The sequence below is a fragment of the Plutella xylostella genome, chromosome 26 (assembly GCF_932276165.1).
Source record: "Plutella xylostella chromosome 26, ilPluXylo3.1, whole genome shotgun sequence".
Classification (NCBI taxonomy): domain Eukaryota; kingdom Metazoa; phylum Arthropoda; class Insecta; order Lepidoptera; family Plutellidae; genus Plutella; species Plutella xylostella.
Window position 1 is genome coordinate 2,758,931 of NC_064006.1, and position 14,804 is coordinate 2,773,734.

General features: G+C 40.5%; 2 protein-coding genes across 2 annotated transcripts; one reads left to right on the forward strand and one right to left on the reverse strand.

Moving 5' to 3' along the window:
- Positions 1 to 578: 578 nt before the first annotated feature.
- On the forward strand, positions 579 to 10,414 carry LOC105390204 (MICOS complex subunit Mic60-like). Its single transcript, XM_048630473.1, has 16 exons — positions 579 to 999; positions 1,123 to 1,307; positions 1,679 to 1,893; positions 2,071 to 2,109; positions 2,498 to 2,634; positions 3,112 to 3,238; positions 3,563 to 3,726; positions 4,139 to 4,300; positions 4,651 to 4,723; positions 6,439 to 6,530; positions 6,755 to 6,865; positions 7,197 to 7,314; positions 7,832 to 7,972; positions 8,624 to 8,757; positions 9,803 to 9,904; positions 10,292 to 10,414. The coding sequence occupies exons 1-16, from the start codon at positions 943 to 945 to the stop codon at positions 10,406 to 10,408; spliced, it is 1,974 nt and encodes a 657-aa protein (XP_048486430.1). The 5' UTR covers positions 579 to 942; the 3' UTR covers positions 10,409 to 10,414.
- Positions 10,415 to 11,869: 1,455 nt separating this feature from the next.
- On the reverse strand, positions 11,870 to 14,602 carry LOC105392837 (peroxiredoxin-2). The gene is made up of 7 exons (XM_038111639.2): positions 14,439 to 14,602; positions 14,270 to 14,318; positions 13,559 to 13,700; positions 13,101 to 13,236; positions 12,730 to 12,832; positions 12,393 to 12,521; positions 11,870 to 12,027 (listed from the first exon to the last, which is right to left on the reverse strand). Exons 1-7 carry the CDS (start codon positions 14,469 to 14,471, stop codon positions 11,936 to 11,938), a joined length of 684 nt encoding a protein of 227 aa, XP_037967567.1. The 5' UTR covers positions 14,472 to 14,602; the 3' UTR covers positions 11,870 to 11,935.
- Positions 14,603 to 14,804: the final 202 nt, after the last annotated feature.

Here is a 14,804-nt window from a genome sequence, read left to right on the forward strand (position 1 = left end):
TACTAACAACTTATATTTATAATCAACTGTTCAGTGAATTCAAATAGTGTATCCTAACCCTATCTTTGAATGAGGCAACAGAAGGTGCTCGTCGTATTTCCTCGGGAAGAGCGTTCCAGAGTACCACAGCTTTGACAGTGAAGGAGTGGCTGTAAAAGTCAGTCTTGTGCGGTGGCACTTGTAGCCTCAGATTGTAGGCAGACCGGAGTGTTCGGTTGTGCGAGCTATCCCGAAACTGAAATCGCTCTTTTAAGTATATATATGTAATGTTTTATTTTATTAAATTTTCGTGAATGACTAGATACTAAAATATTTTATAACTATTATAGCAGTTGAATTTGACGTAATATTTTGACTGTAAAGAAACGTACCATTGCCGGAGTTTTAATAATTACCAGTATTAAAAATAAATAATAGTAAAATAATGTTGCCAGATATTATTTGGACTCAATTATCATTATTATGATTCTCATTACAGCGCCATCTATAGATGTGCCCACAAACAAAAAATTAGAGCTTGAAAAATAAGAGTGACATTTTGTATTAGCTGAAAAGCCCATGACCCGGACCGCCCACTGCTGCCTTACACGGGAACGTTATCCACGTCGATAAACGTCACTATATCGCTATTCGCCATAAATACGACGCTGTGATTGGAGAAACGCGCATTAAAACGAGTTTATCGACGTCAATAACAAGCCGTGCTGGTTGTTAGACTCCGGCCTAGATGTAGTGATGGAAAGATGGAAACTATTTTCTCAACACGGGTCTTGTGCTTGTGCTTGGTGGCGGTCTCTATGACCATGACGGTCAGTGACCAGGTCAGTGACGGTCAGCCACTGTCAGTGTCATGCTAGAAAGAATAATCTGAAAAGTGTGAGAAGAGTCAGTGTCAAGCCAAATTAAATAGATGCTGGAATACAAAAATAAACAAAGCCTAAAATGTTAAACATAAGATTTGTGAGACCTTTAATAATTAACGAAGTCCGGTTTGTGAAGGTAAGTTTCTACCTACCTATTATTTATATTTTTACTTTAAGTAGACATCGCATGCACCCCGTTCCATCTACCTATCTAACCCGACTCCATAAATCCCTAAAACCTAACCATCAACTCTTCCAGTATCCAAACACCCTTTCACCACAAACCTCTACATTCCCTATACGGCACAAGTATAAGAAGGCTTACGAGCGGCCGCCCTGCCCGCCGCCCCCGCCGTTGCCGCCCCCTCCGCCCAAAAACAGAAGGCTGTTATGGGGCGCTATTGGCGTAGTCTTAGCGGCTGGCGGCTTCGCTGTTTATGCTAAGTAAGTTAGATATTTGAAAGATTAATAAGTATTTACTTGTACACGAAGGAATAAATTCAAAATAGAATTACAACTTAATCAGGGTACAAAAGACGGTCTTATCGCTTATAGCGATCTCTTCCAGGCGACCTTTGGATGGATGGACTGAAACAGTTAGAAATAGAGTACAGTGTACTAACTCAAAGGAAGTAAGTTTTGTAAAAGTACCTACAAGTGAGGTTTAGGTTTGAGGATTCGACCGGCTGGGCTGCTGTGCTTAGATAGGAAGCCGGTAAAGGCTGGATGAGGAAAACCGAGGTCTAAGTGCCATGACGCACCTATGGAGAGGCCAATTTCACCGGTGGACGATAACGGTAACTTTATCGCTCCAGAAAAAACCCCGAAGTCCGTGATTGGCTGACCCTCCACGCGCCGTGGTTCGACGAGTTCATAGCTGTGGCCTACCAGGAGAATATGACCTACCAGGAGTTTCTGGAATGCTCCTGGGAAAGCACCAAGCAGTATGTGGCCAGGCTTGGGGATGATAGTAAAAAGCCGAAGCAGTGTTCTTTGACTGAAGATGGAAGTGAACCGGTTGAGGATTTAGGTGAGTATTTTTGTTTTTTTTTGTTAGCGATATACTAAAAACTTCAACATCTTGCGACTCTCGTACGATTGTAGATTAAATTTGGCTACGTAGGTATAGTAATTACGTTACTATGTATATGAGTTGACTTTAAACATTTATTCACTTCTACTGCTTAAACCGTCCGTTCATTTTCAGAATCTCCTCCAGAAGAAGTTGAAAATGAGGGATCAGAACGTAAGTGAAAAGTCTCCTAATGTTAAATTTCCCATTTTCTTTCCTCTCGTATGTTTATTACTTGCGATACTATTGTGATAAAGTTTTTGTAATATACGGTTCAATTTATTAGTTACGTCTGCATGTTAATTTTAAGCATGTTAAATTTATATTAGGTTAGTCTACCAAATTGTACTACTAGTAAAACTCACAAACTGTGCTACCTATCTTATGGGGGGCACTGTTACCTGTAATACAGGGATGACCTAGTACGGGTAACAGTTACACTATTTAATTGTAATGTTACTATTTTACTGTTCAAATAAATTTTATTTAATTTATTTTAATTTTATTTATTACTAAATCAATTCAATCTTCATACACATTCCAAAAACTCGTATTGTTTCAGACGAATGTCCTCCAGTACAGAAGCCTCCCATCCTCACACAGGACCTGTGCGAGATTGAAACATGCGTGAAGACCCTCGGTGAACTGGCTCTCAAGAACATTCTGACCGCTCGAGATGCTTGCATTAACTATAATAAGGTTTGTGCAAATATAACAAAGGACATAGTTAGGTAGGTATGGTACTTATTAGAAAACCTTAGGTTGAAGAACATGCATAAAGACACGTTCAGGATTTCTTGAAGGTGCTGTGTGCCTATCACGAACTGTTCTTTACAACCAATTTTGGATTGAAAATGTATTAAATTTGACACTAAACGTTATTTCGTGTTGACTTTGCGATAGGGCCCCATAGTCAAAGCCACTTAAAGCTACGATTGTCTAGTTACGTGGCTACTAGTGATGTACCTCACTTGACTCGCAATCAATGCCTTGTAATATTCTATTTAATCGACCTTAGGCGGGTAGTCGTGGCTGGATGAGGAAGGCCGAGGACCGAGTGTTGTTGCGCTCCTTGGGAGAGGCCTATGTCCAGCAGTGGATGATAATTGACTGTTCGCTGATGATGATGATGAATATTCAATATAGTACCTACTTAGATATAAAGTATCCCGACAGAAAGTAATGGCAGCAATGGATCAGTTCACTCTATCGTCCATGGATGGACTGGACGCGGCGGCGGAGGAGCGAGAGGCGCTGGTCAAGGAACAGATGGACAGTGCGGACGAAGCCACAGCTAAGCTAGGTTAGTAAAATATTCTATCTATGACGTTAGGTGCAGGATAACGTTAACGTAACAACGTTAGTTTTATGCAAACGATACCTTTAGTGCAACCAGATAGAGCTATAGTTAGCGCCGCATCTCTGACCGTCATTATCTGGTGATGAACCGAAAATAAGGGGTAGACGACGCCGCGAATAAGCGGTTAGTTATAGGTTCACGACAGTTTATGGTCACAAACATGGCCCTGGTCTTGATTCTGCTCTTCTGTTGTGTATTGACCAGAAAGTTAAAGATCAGACACAAGAAGATATAAGTGACAATTTTAGCTAACATCTCTATTACCAGACGAGTTGTGCCGCTACTTCGAGTGCGGTGTGGTGGCGCCTGCACCGGACCTGGCCGAGACTCGTAAGGTGCTCGACCACTACCAGCGGGAGGTCAGCCGCTTGAGAAACCAGTTTGAGTGTGAGCACGAGATGGCGATGGCGGTGGATAAGTATTGGAAGAATGTGAGTGGGGAATATTATTTATTATCAAACGAATTATCCTGCAAACGTTACATGGGTTCGTTATCGACGTTGATAAACACGTTTACTGCGCGTTCCACGTAATAGGTACATAGTGCACTGTAGAATCTCCTTTAAGACTGGAGAGTTATAGCTATAATCTCTATGCTTGGCAAACGGGTTGGAGATATCACACAACACAAACATTTAACACCCAATACAAGTACAAATAATCTGCCCCCGGGGTCGAACCTAGCACCTTCGGCATAGCAAGTCTGGCCAGTCTGATCACACTTACCTACCAAATATTGAGAAAGACACACCCAAGGTACATTAGCAGTTAGTATTTCAAAATGTCTACCTCCATGTTAATAATATGATTTCCTTTGTCTAACCTCCTGTATACGCTGCAAAGCCTACAAGTGTTAATGAATATATCATCCAGATAGAACAAGTGATGCGATCATACGTCCACGAGGTGGAGACCCTGTACCCCGGTCTTCAATACGATAGCCCGAAGCCACAGATACCGAAGGATGGCAACGTGGATCTACTGCTGTATCATGCCGCTAGATATGTGAGTGTTATCAGATTATCTACAATTGATCAATACCGATTTACCTCTCGAAATAGTTTCCTCTTTCATCTACTGACTCGTATCATCTCATATCGTAACTACATTTACTACATGTTTCAAATTAAGGTGTTTTTAATGTCGTGCGGATTTGATTACGCACGCGGATTGCGCGCCATTTTCCCGCGTCCCGTTTGCATATTCCACACATCACAATAGATAGTTAGGTATACTTGTATGAAAAGATCACTTACGGGTGTCATGCGTGTAGGGATATCCCGCTTGCGTGATAAATTCTGCAGAATATAAAAAAACACCCTTAGCAACTAAATGCACTGGAATTTAATTTTCAGGTGAAATCTCTAAGAGACCAATTGCAAGTGGCTAATCAATCTATGGGCGATAGAGTCGATCGGGCTCTACAATGTAAGTTGTTAAAGACGTAGATATTATAAAAATTGTAGGTAGGTACTAGTAGTAATAGCAGAGTTGGGAACACCCAAATATTCCGAAAAACTTTTTTCCGAATTTGATAACCCCAAATATGTAATTTACGAAATATTGCAATACCGATTTTTTAAAATACCGAATTATAATATTCACGAAAATTATAATTTCGAATATTATAATCACGAATATTGTTATTACGATTGTTAAATATACGAATGTTAAAAAATACGATTACTTTAATATACGAAAAATAAAATACCGATTTATTATAATCACGAAAAAGTCAAATCCCGATCGGAAATATGATAATTCGTGATTTTGACAAAAAATATAAACGTCTTTAAAACTTTAGAACCAAAACCAAAAGATAGGTGCGACGACGAGCAAAGCGAGGAGGAGCGTGTTAGGTGCACATAGATATCGAAAAACAAAGCGGAGCGCAGCGAAGCGGAGCGGAGCGTTTCAAATATAGAGCAAAACAATTGCTAGGATTTTTATGGTGTTTAAACTTAAAAACCTTAGGACCTAAACCTAAAGATAGGTGCGACGACGAGCAAAGCGAGGAGAAGCGTGTTAGGTGCACATAGATATCGAAAAACAAAGCGGAGCGCAGCGAAGCGGAGCGAAGCGTTTCAAATTTAGAGCAAAACAATTGATAGGATTTTTATGGTGTTTAAACTTAAAAACCTTAGGACCTAAACCTAAAGATAGGTGCGACGACGAGCAAAGCGAGGAGGAGCGTGTTAGGTGCACATAGATATCGAAAAACAAAGCGGAGCGCAGCGAAGCGGAGCGGAGCGTTTCACATAATATAGCTTAAAAAATATTGTTTTTATACGCATTATGCTGCATTATTCATATAACCATTTCTTGTTAACTAAGAAACATTCGGGGATTTGTATTTTCGGAATATTAAAACTTCGGGATTCGTAATTTAAAAAATTCGATATAAAAAAAATCGTACTTTTGAAACATCGAAATAATAATATGCGGAAAATTGACTTTCGTCATTTTAATAAATGTGTTGTTTGAAATTTCGTTTATAAACTGTTCGTGATTTTCGTTATTCGGAAACTTAAAATTCGGGATTGTAAATTATTCGGAACTATGAAATTCGAAATTTTAAAAATCGTTATTTTCATATTCGTAAAAAAGTAATTCGGAATTATGTAGTGTACCCAGCAGAGTTATACAAGGCAAATATGAGAGTGTGTGGACTTGTGGAGTGAATGAGGATATGACAGAGGATAGGGTAAAATAATAAATAAATAAATATGTGGGGACATCTCACACACGGCCATCCGACCCCAAGCTAGGCAGCACCTGTGTTATGGGTATCGGACAGAGTACAAATATTTGCCTGCCTGCCTGACTGCCCCAGCCGGAAATCGAACCCGGGACCTTTGGCATAGCAGTCAGGGTTACTAACTACTACACGATTCAGCCGTCAAATGGCGTGACATGACGCACAAAGCCGACTCTATGTAAGGAAAAAGCTAGGAAGAAGAAGAAGAAGACAAGGCATTGATGGCCTAGTGGTTGCCTGAGCAGTGGTTTTGCCCTGAAGGTCTCAGGTTTGAACGGAACCGATAGGTAAAGGTATTTGTGTTGTATGCTGTTACTTAGTATGCCTTGTTATCTTATTTTATTAAATATTTTTGTATTTTTTAAGTTTTTTTTTACTTTGTCAGCTCTACCAGGGGATAAGAAGGCTCGTGATAATAAAGTAGACGCCAGCGTCAAAAAGAAAATGCGCGAGATTGATACCGATTTTGCAGCTAAGGTAAAGTAAAAGTACAAGTAGATTTATTTATTTACCTATTTAATCCTTTATTACAAATAAATAAGGGTGGACTTAATGCTAAAAACATTTTCTACCAGTTAACCCAGAGCATAGCAGACATTGTCACAGAAACAATTGCCAACACCAAAGCTAAGCGAAGCTCGCGGCAACAGTTAGTTAGATAACTACCACATAACTACTACATAAGATCTGAAATATTTCAGCTGAAAAAAATGAAGGAGGACCATGACAAAGAGCTGAAGGCAACGCTTGAGAAGCGGCAACAAGACTTCGAGGAGTGTGTGGATAAGAAGGTCGAGGAACAGGAACAAATTGTAAGTGACTTAGGTATTTATGTAGGTATACTTAGGTAGATTATGGTAAGTCTAGTGCAATGTAAACGCAACGCTCGGTAAGACGACGCAACGCGCATGGAGGTTAGGAAGACGAGGTGGGTCTACGTTGAAAATACGAAGCGCAGGCAGCGCAGCGCCGACGCAGCATTCATTGCTTTGAAATCTTTGCGTTGCGACGGCACAGCGGAGCCAAAACGCTTGTGTGGTATAACTATCAGCTTGTCATCTTTGACAAGTAAGCTAAGAAAGTATACCGGTATGTAGTATGTAACTTCTCCTTTCACTCAGATTATATCCTTTATCCCAACAGTTGCAAGAAGAAATGAACCAAAAGATAGAGGAGGCACTTCAAGCGGAGAGAGAGGTGCTACAGAAGGAGTTGGACGAAATGGCCGCCAAAGTCAAAGTTGTAGAAGAGGGCACGAAAGGTAGTAGCAAAAGAAGCATTCCGTAGATTTTTCTGGGCTAGTGTGTATGCAAGAACGTGTAGACTGTGGACCTAACGTAATGCGAACCTACCTATTAGGTTAAGGAAAGTTTGCGTATTCTTACATGCAAGCATCTTTTTATTAGTGGTTAATTTAGATCGAGGATCATTTCCGTTAGCCCAGTAGCCCTAGGACTTTCAACCGTGTGTGAAATGCACCTGATATAGGATAGATAGATAGTGGTTGGATATGTCAGTCTGAGGTCAGAGTTTTATAGTGCCTTGTGAGTGATGTCCATTAGTTGGTTGGTTAAGGAAGGCCAATGACAGAGTTTGCTGGTGCTCTTTGTGAGTTGCCTATGTTCAGTAGCAGATGATTCTTAGCTACTGACAATTGTAATCCTTCGGGTACCTTTACGAAATCGATTCTCAAAATTCTGCCCACAAAACCGTCGTCCTAACCCTAGAGTCCAAAACACCCAAAACTGACAACGACAAACATTACACCCATTCCCCAGAGAAGCTGCAAGGTTCGCAGCAGTCAGGACGCTCGGGACGCCTGTACCGCAGCGGCGCCGCGCTGCTCGCCGCCACGAGGCAGGCGCGCCGGCGCGCCGCCGTCGCCAGTGAGATCAGCGACCTTGAGAGCGCTGCTGGATGTGAGTTTATACCTAGTTTTACATGAAAGAGTAACAATTAAAGACCCACTGAAACTTTCGCGTTTAGTAATACTTATAGCAGACATATAGTATCTCACGTTGCTGTGGGGAAAATTTGTGGAAACCACGAATAGACTATCGTAACGTTGGACTGCCTCCGGTCTACACACACACTACACCGACAACCTTAAACAGGTAGCCAGTAGGGGCTGGATGATGAATACCGAGGCAACCGAGGCCAAAGTATTCTACCGCTCCTTGCTGGTAATCATAATGATGAAGATAATTATCTTCGTATTACTAAATCATTCTCCTCACCACAACCAAAGAAGTCTCTGGTAGGGAAATGCTGTTAACTTTAACTTCACCTTTATCCTAACTAATATTATAAATGCGAAAGTAACTGTGTCTGTCTGTCTGTTACTCTTTCACGCCAAAACTACTGAACGGATTTGAATGAAATTTGGTATACATACGGTCTAGACCCTGGGAAAGAACATAGGCTACTTTTTATCCCGAAATTCCCACGGGAAAACTTTTTAAGGCGAAGCGAAGCGCGCGGGGACAGCTAGTTAAATATATTTTTGTATTATGTGCAATAAATAATTTAATAAGCTATTGTATATATACATTGCATACCTATTGTTTCAGTATCAGACGAAGGCGAAGACGAAGGCGAAGGCGAGGCGGACAAGCTGATGCTGGCGGTGGTGGGCGCGATTCCGGCCCGCGTGAGGAGCGAGGGGGTCGCCACGGAGACGGCGCTCCGAGAGAGATATGATAGAGTGAGTAGGTTGTACACCAGTAACTTAGTGTAATACCTGTGTGTGTAACTTTGTAGAGGTGTGGGGTGAGGTGTGGCGTTCGGCCGCTATTCGTATTTTAAAGAGTAGCTACCTATATTTTTTCCCAAATATCTAAAATCGGTAGCCGGTAGTGGCATGATCTCGCAATAAGAGTAGCAAAACACTGGAGGAAGTTAGCTTAGTGCATTTACACGATAGAAGAAGAAGAAGCCGGTAGTGGCTGGATGAGCAAGGCCGAGGACCAAGTGTTGTGGCGCTTCTTGGGAGAGGCATACGTCCAGCAGTGGATGATTATTGGCTGATGATGATGATGAAGGCGAAGCGGACAAGCTGATGCTGGCGGTGGTGGGCGCGATCCCGGCCCGCGTGCGGAGCGAGGGGGTCGCCACGGAGACGGCGCTCCGGGAGAGATATGATAGAGAGAGGGTTGGAGACCAGTAACTTTGTAATACATTAGAGGTGTGGCGATCGGCCGCTATTCGTATTTTAAAGAGTAGCTACTTGTATTTTTTCCCAAATATCTAAAATCGTTGATATTTTAGCCTTTTTCCGCTTATCATAGGCACCTTCTTCCACACTTATTCTGCTTATCAGTGACAAACAATAAAGAGCTATGCTATACTTTGTTCATCTCAGTCAGCCGCTGACTGCCTAAGGTATACCGGTATACCGGACTTACGTGCTTAAGAAACAACTGACAACTCAATAGAGGAAGCTCGTTTCCCTTCCAGTTATCCCCTTTGCAACAACACAGTTGATAGTTTGTATACTTCTGCCGCTAGATGGAGCGAGTGGCGCTGCGGGTGGCGCTAATGGACTCGACGGGGGGCCCTCGTCACTTCATGTCCTAGCTAGGGTTTGTCACCACTGGCCGTTTAGATTAGCACCAGTCTCTGACTGGCCAGGGTTTACCGGATTTACATGCTTAAGAATCAATAGACAACTCTATCGAGGAACCTCATTCTTGCATGCCCTTTGCAACAACATAGTTGATAGTGTGTATTCTGTGTATTTCTCCCGCTAGATGGAGCGAATAGCGCTACGGGTGGCGCTAGTGGACTCCACGGGGGGCCCGCTGCCGGTCTACTTCATGTCCTATCTGCAATCTCTGTTCCTCTTTATGAAGGTACGAATAAGGGCTTATTAAGGGTTTATTTAAGGCTTAAGATACGGATTCATTGTATTTAAATGATAATAAGTTAGCCCTCGTTCTCTTACTGCCAGTTTCAATAACTATCCATCCAACAGTTACTTTCATACGATATTGACAGAATGCAACTTTTCATGTATCAAAATAGTAAAATAGAAACTATCAGCTATCGATAGAGTATTGAAACTGGCAGTTATTGAACTAAAATGTATAGAACAACTCTTTTCATGATTTCAGAGATGACACTTACTATGTAACAGGGGTGTCAATGATCTAAAAGACTATGGTGAAACTAGGCCTTATACTTAAATTTAATTGGCAACTGGATCGTAACTTTTAAAATACCACCCTGTATATTTTCAGTTGAATACCATTCCTAAATGTGAACTAGAAGTGAATCCAGAAGAGCCAGTACCTAGTGACTTGGACACCTTCGATCTGCTCCAAAGGGCGCGGTATAGTATTCATTTATTTAAATAAGCTGTGTCAATAAAGAAAGAAATTCAAAATGGTGGTTGCACTACGAATGTCCATGACATAAGAAAAGTAAAAAATATCGAAACATTTGGATATATAAGCGAGTAAGAGGGAATGTGTTTACATGAGTTTCTTTATTGATGCGGCTTATAAGTAACTATATATTTCCTCAAGGCCTTCAAAGGACCCCTTAGGAATTAAAACATGGTTATTGTTATTCTATTGTATTCAATGAACTGTATTACTTTAGTTTCATTTAAATTCATTTAATATTTTTCCGTCTTACAGATACTGGATGAATTCAAATAACATACCCAACGCCCTACGCTACGTCGATGCTTTGAAGGGGGCTTCTAGAACTGCCGCCAACCCGTGGTATGGTTTATTCATTATCGACGTAGATTAAAATCAATTTAACGCGATTCGCCATAAATACGACGCTGTGATTGGAGAAACGCTATTAAACTAATTTATAGACGTTGAAAGCAAACCCCTGGCACGGACGCAGACCCTTCGCACGTCACAAAGTTTTTAAAGTCAGTTTTTTAATCTCAGATACTAAACTGACAGATTCTGAACGGTTCATCAACAGTCGATTGTCCCGCGATTAAGTAACGTATCGTTCTATTGGCGGGATAATTGACTGTTGATGAACCATTCAGACCGATGACCGATGAAAATTCATGCTAAGGGGTCTGAACCTAACAAATTAGTATATGAGATAAAAAACAGACTTTATGAAAATCCTATAAGTTTTGTAAATACTTTATTTGTTGTCAGGTACGAAGACGCAAAAGACCATGTGGAGACACGGCAAGCGGCGGAGGCCATCATGGCCTACGCTAAAGCACTCGCCACGCAGTATCTATGAGATGACCAAGTTTAAAAATAATAGGGGGCTTCAGGGCACAGATACACAATAGTTAAGGCTGTTTATAACAGCATGCGGATTTGATCACGCACGCGGGATTGCCCCGCACGCGTTCATACAAGTATTCATTGTAACGCGTGGAATATGCACGCGAGACGCGGGAAAATGGCGTGCCATCCCACGTGCGTGATGAAATCCGCATGCTGCATGCTGTTAAAAACAGTCTAAGAAATAAAGTTTGTATATCTGTTGTGCTTGGGTGTCATTAGTTACACACATCAAAGTACTTACCACTATAATAGTCTCATAAGGCACATAACCAAGACTGTTTCATCATAATGCGCCTTGAGTTACTGGCGTTTAATTATTTTTTTATGTATTATCAAAAATCATGTGTTATTTTTGTATACTTATTGAGAATTGTTTTGAGGTTGGAAATAGTAGCGAAAAATTATACCTAATGTAGATTTTGTTAAATTAATACACTTCTTTAAAAATCTTTTACTGGAATAAACCTTTTATTTATTGCACAATGTCTTTCCATTCACCATTAGGTATAAATGGTATAAAGCACATAAACAGATTTTCATAGAAAAGGTAATTAAATGCTATTTATTATTAAATTGTGGTCGCTTATACAAAATTATTGGATACCTATCTTAGTTTTGCTTCTCGAAGTACGCCTTGCTGTCCTTAGGGTTTGGTTTGATGGTGGCTGAGTTTGATTCTGGGTTCCAATTGGCGGGGCATACTGAAATAGAAATGTTATTTATTGATAAATGTAACTATTTGACACTCTCACAATTTATATAAAAAAATACTGGGCACAGTACAGTACAAAACAAAGAGTAACATAAAATGTGGCTGTCTAGAGTAGTCAAAAAAGGCACCAGCTCAGCATGTGCTGTAGACATTAAGACTACAGCGCTGGTTTTCAGTTGGCCCTTCGTAAATGCATTCGTAACACCATATTATACATAGTGACAGCGTAAGCGATGCCGTGGGTTTGAATCTTGATACCATGAATTTACCACGATGGGTTTGGTAAGTAAACATAGCAAAAAATCTACCATTCGATACTCAAAACCGCCTCCAAAGCCAATCCAACAAGCTCACCTTCTCCATGTTTGTCTGCGAACTGGAACGCGCGCACCAGCCGCAGTGTCTCGTCCACGGAGCGGCCCACGGGCAGGTCGTTCACTGACATGTGCCGCAGGATGCCCTGCCGGTCGATTAGGAACAGACCTGTGAAGGGAGTTGGGTTTGTTTTAGATTGGGTGTTTTGCTTGCTGATAGAATTCTATGTATACTGAAGTGGATTGATTGATTAAGGATTACTATCGGTTTCGGTTAGTGGCTCTCTGGAAGTTATGACAAGACTTTCAAGATAGGTATTTTGTTGCATGAACACTAGCCCTGCTAAAGTGTGTAATGGCCTGTCCATTTCAAGTACCTCTGAGAGCGAATCCTCCTTCTAGAAGGACGTCATAGTCTTGTGAGATGGTCTTCTTGTAGTCAGCTATCAGGGGAATGTCAATTTTGCCCAAACCACCATCCTGGAATAATAATAAACAATAAACCATCATTTCAAGTATACACTTCAATACAAAACACACACAAATTGGAAACAATTTGGGTCTCCTCAAAGATTAGAGGGTTGTTGAAATAATTATCTCCATGCTTGGCAGGTGGGTTAGACTGTAGACCTTTACAAACATGAACATGATTTGTCCACAATGGCTATTGATCATTAATGTATTGAAGTACATAATAATGTAGTAAGTATATTCTTATATTGCAATAAATAAAGATTTGTTATCTTACCTTCCTAGGAGTGTTAGTCCAGGCTAGATGGCTGAACTCAGAGTCGGTGGACACACCAATGACCTGGCAGTCGATGCTGGCAAACTCTTTGGCTTTATCACTGAACGCAATCAGCTCAGTCGGGCACACAAAAGTGCTGAAATGGAAGTTTAAGAAAGCATTACTCAGTGTTAGCGGAAGTCAAATGATGCATTCTGAGTTTTTTTTTACATTTTTACTCCTTTTTATTTTAGTAAAACACAACTGGCATTGACTTGAACTCGAGGTCTGACCCTGTGCTCTCTCCTAGCCCAACATTATAAAGAATGCACACTTTAGAGTAAAGAAAACACAGTGAGAAAAATCTAGCAATGTGCATTGAACCAGCATAGTAAGAAATCACCAAAAATATGCTAATAGTCCTTAAGGGTTACTGTTGACACAGGAGGATTCTATTTGATAAAATCTGGTGTTCTTACAAATCCAATGGGTAGAAGAACAGCACAACATATTTTCCATGGAAGTCAGCCAGCTTGATCTGGTTGAATTCTCCGTTGACTACAGCTGTGCCGGAGAAGTCTGGTGCTGGTTTCTGAACTCTCGGCGCTAAGACTGCACTAGCTGAAGACATCATAAATTATCATTTTATTTTATAATATTTGAAGAACTTACAGCTATAATACAATATGAAAATATCAGGTAAACAGCTACTAGCCAATTAAAAGTTCCTACATATGGTTCCAAGGGAGCTTGCATTCTAGAACCCATCTCTTTGCTATTCAGCACTGGGACCGGTTCCAGAACTCAATCCTTAGTTATTATTTATACCTAGGCCTTACACGACACCAGCTGTAACACACACTAATACTAAATACTAATATCTGTACTTAATAAATACACCTAGTAAACTAAAACTAGATAAGATAATTATTAATTTTAATTCTATAGTTAAGTGGTAAACCATAGCCGTTAGGTTAGGGGCTCATTTTCTGCTATACATATTTGGTGAATAGGTATTTTTGAGTTTTTATTTGCAGTAAGCCTGCAATTATATGAGTGGCAGCGGGTTTTTTATCATTGTTTAAAAGACCCTAAACAATGATAAGTGACCCTGATGAATTCATCAATAAATTATGAAGGTTATGTAACTGGAAAGCAGGAAGCAAACATGGAATGGCTGAAATACTTACTAGTAGACAAGTTAGCCTTCTTTAGAGCCGCAAAAGACGGGGTCAATACCTGTAAAAATAAAAACAAATACTTATCTAATTCGCAATAACGTAGATAAATAGTCAAATTAAATGACACTTTTCTATGGATATAAACGAAAGTAATGAGGGTATCGTAAATGAATCTTACCCTACGTGCAAGTTGCTTTGCAATAAAAGACATTTTGTTATTTTATTTGATGTATTTCGCGATTTAGATAGGAAAAACTACGATTTTTCTCGAATATCTTCCGGTTTCACTGCACCGCAAAAGAGAAAGAGCAGAGCAGATGATTTTGACATTGACATTTGACACTGACAGTGACAGACGAATACAGACCTATGACAGGAGGTACCTATCAGTATAGTGCCACAATCTTATCTGTTCCGGTGGTCAAAATGTGTACTAACGAGACTTCATTGTCAAACGTCTTTTCATACTCTGTGCGTTATTTGAGATGTCAATTTCTGCGAAGAGGCTGACGCTACGTTATTTAATTTGTTTTGTGATTTTCTG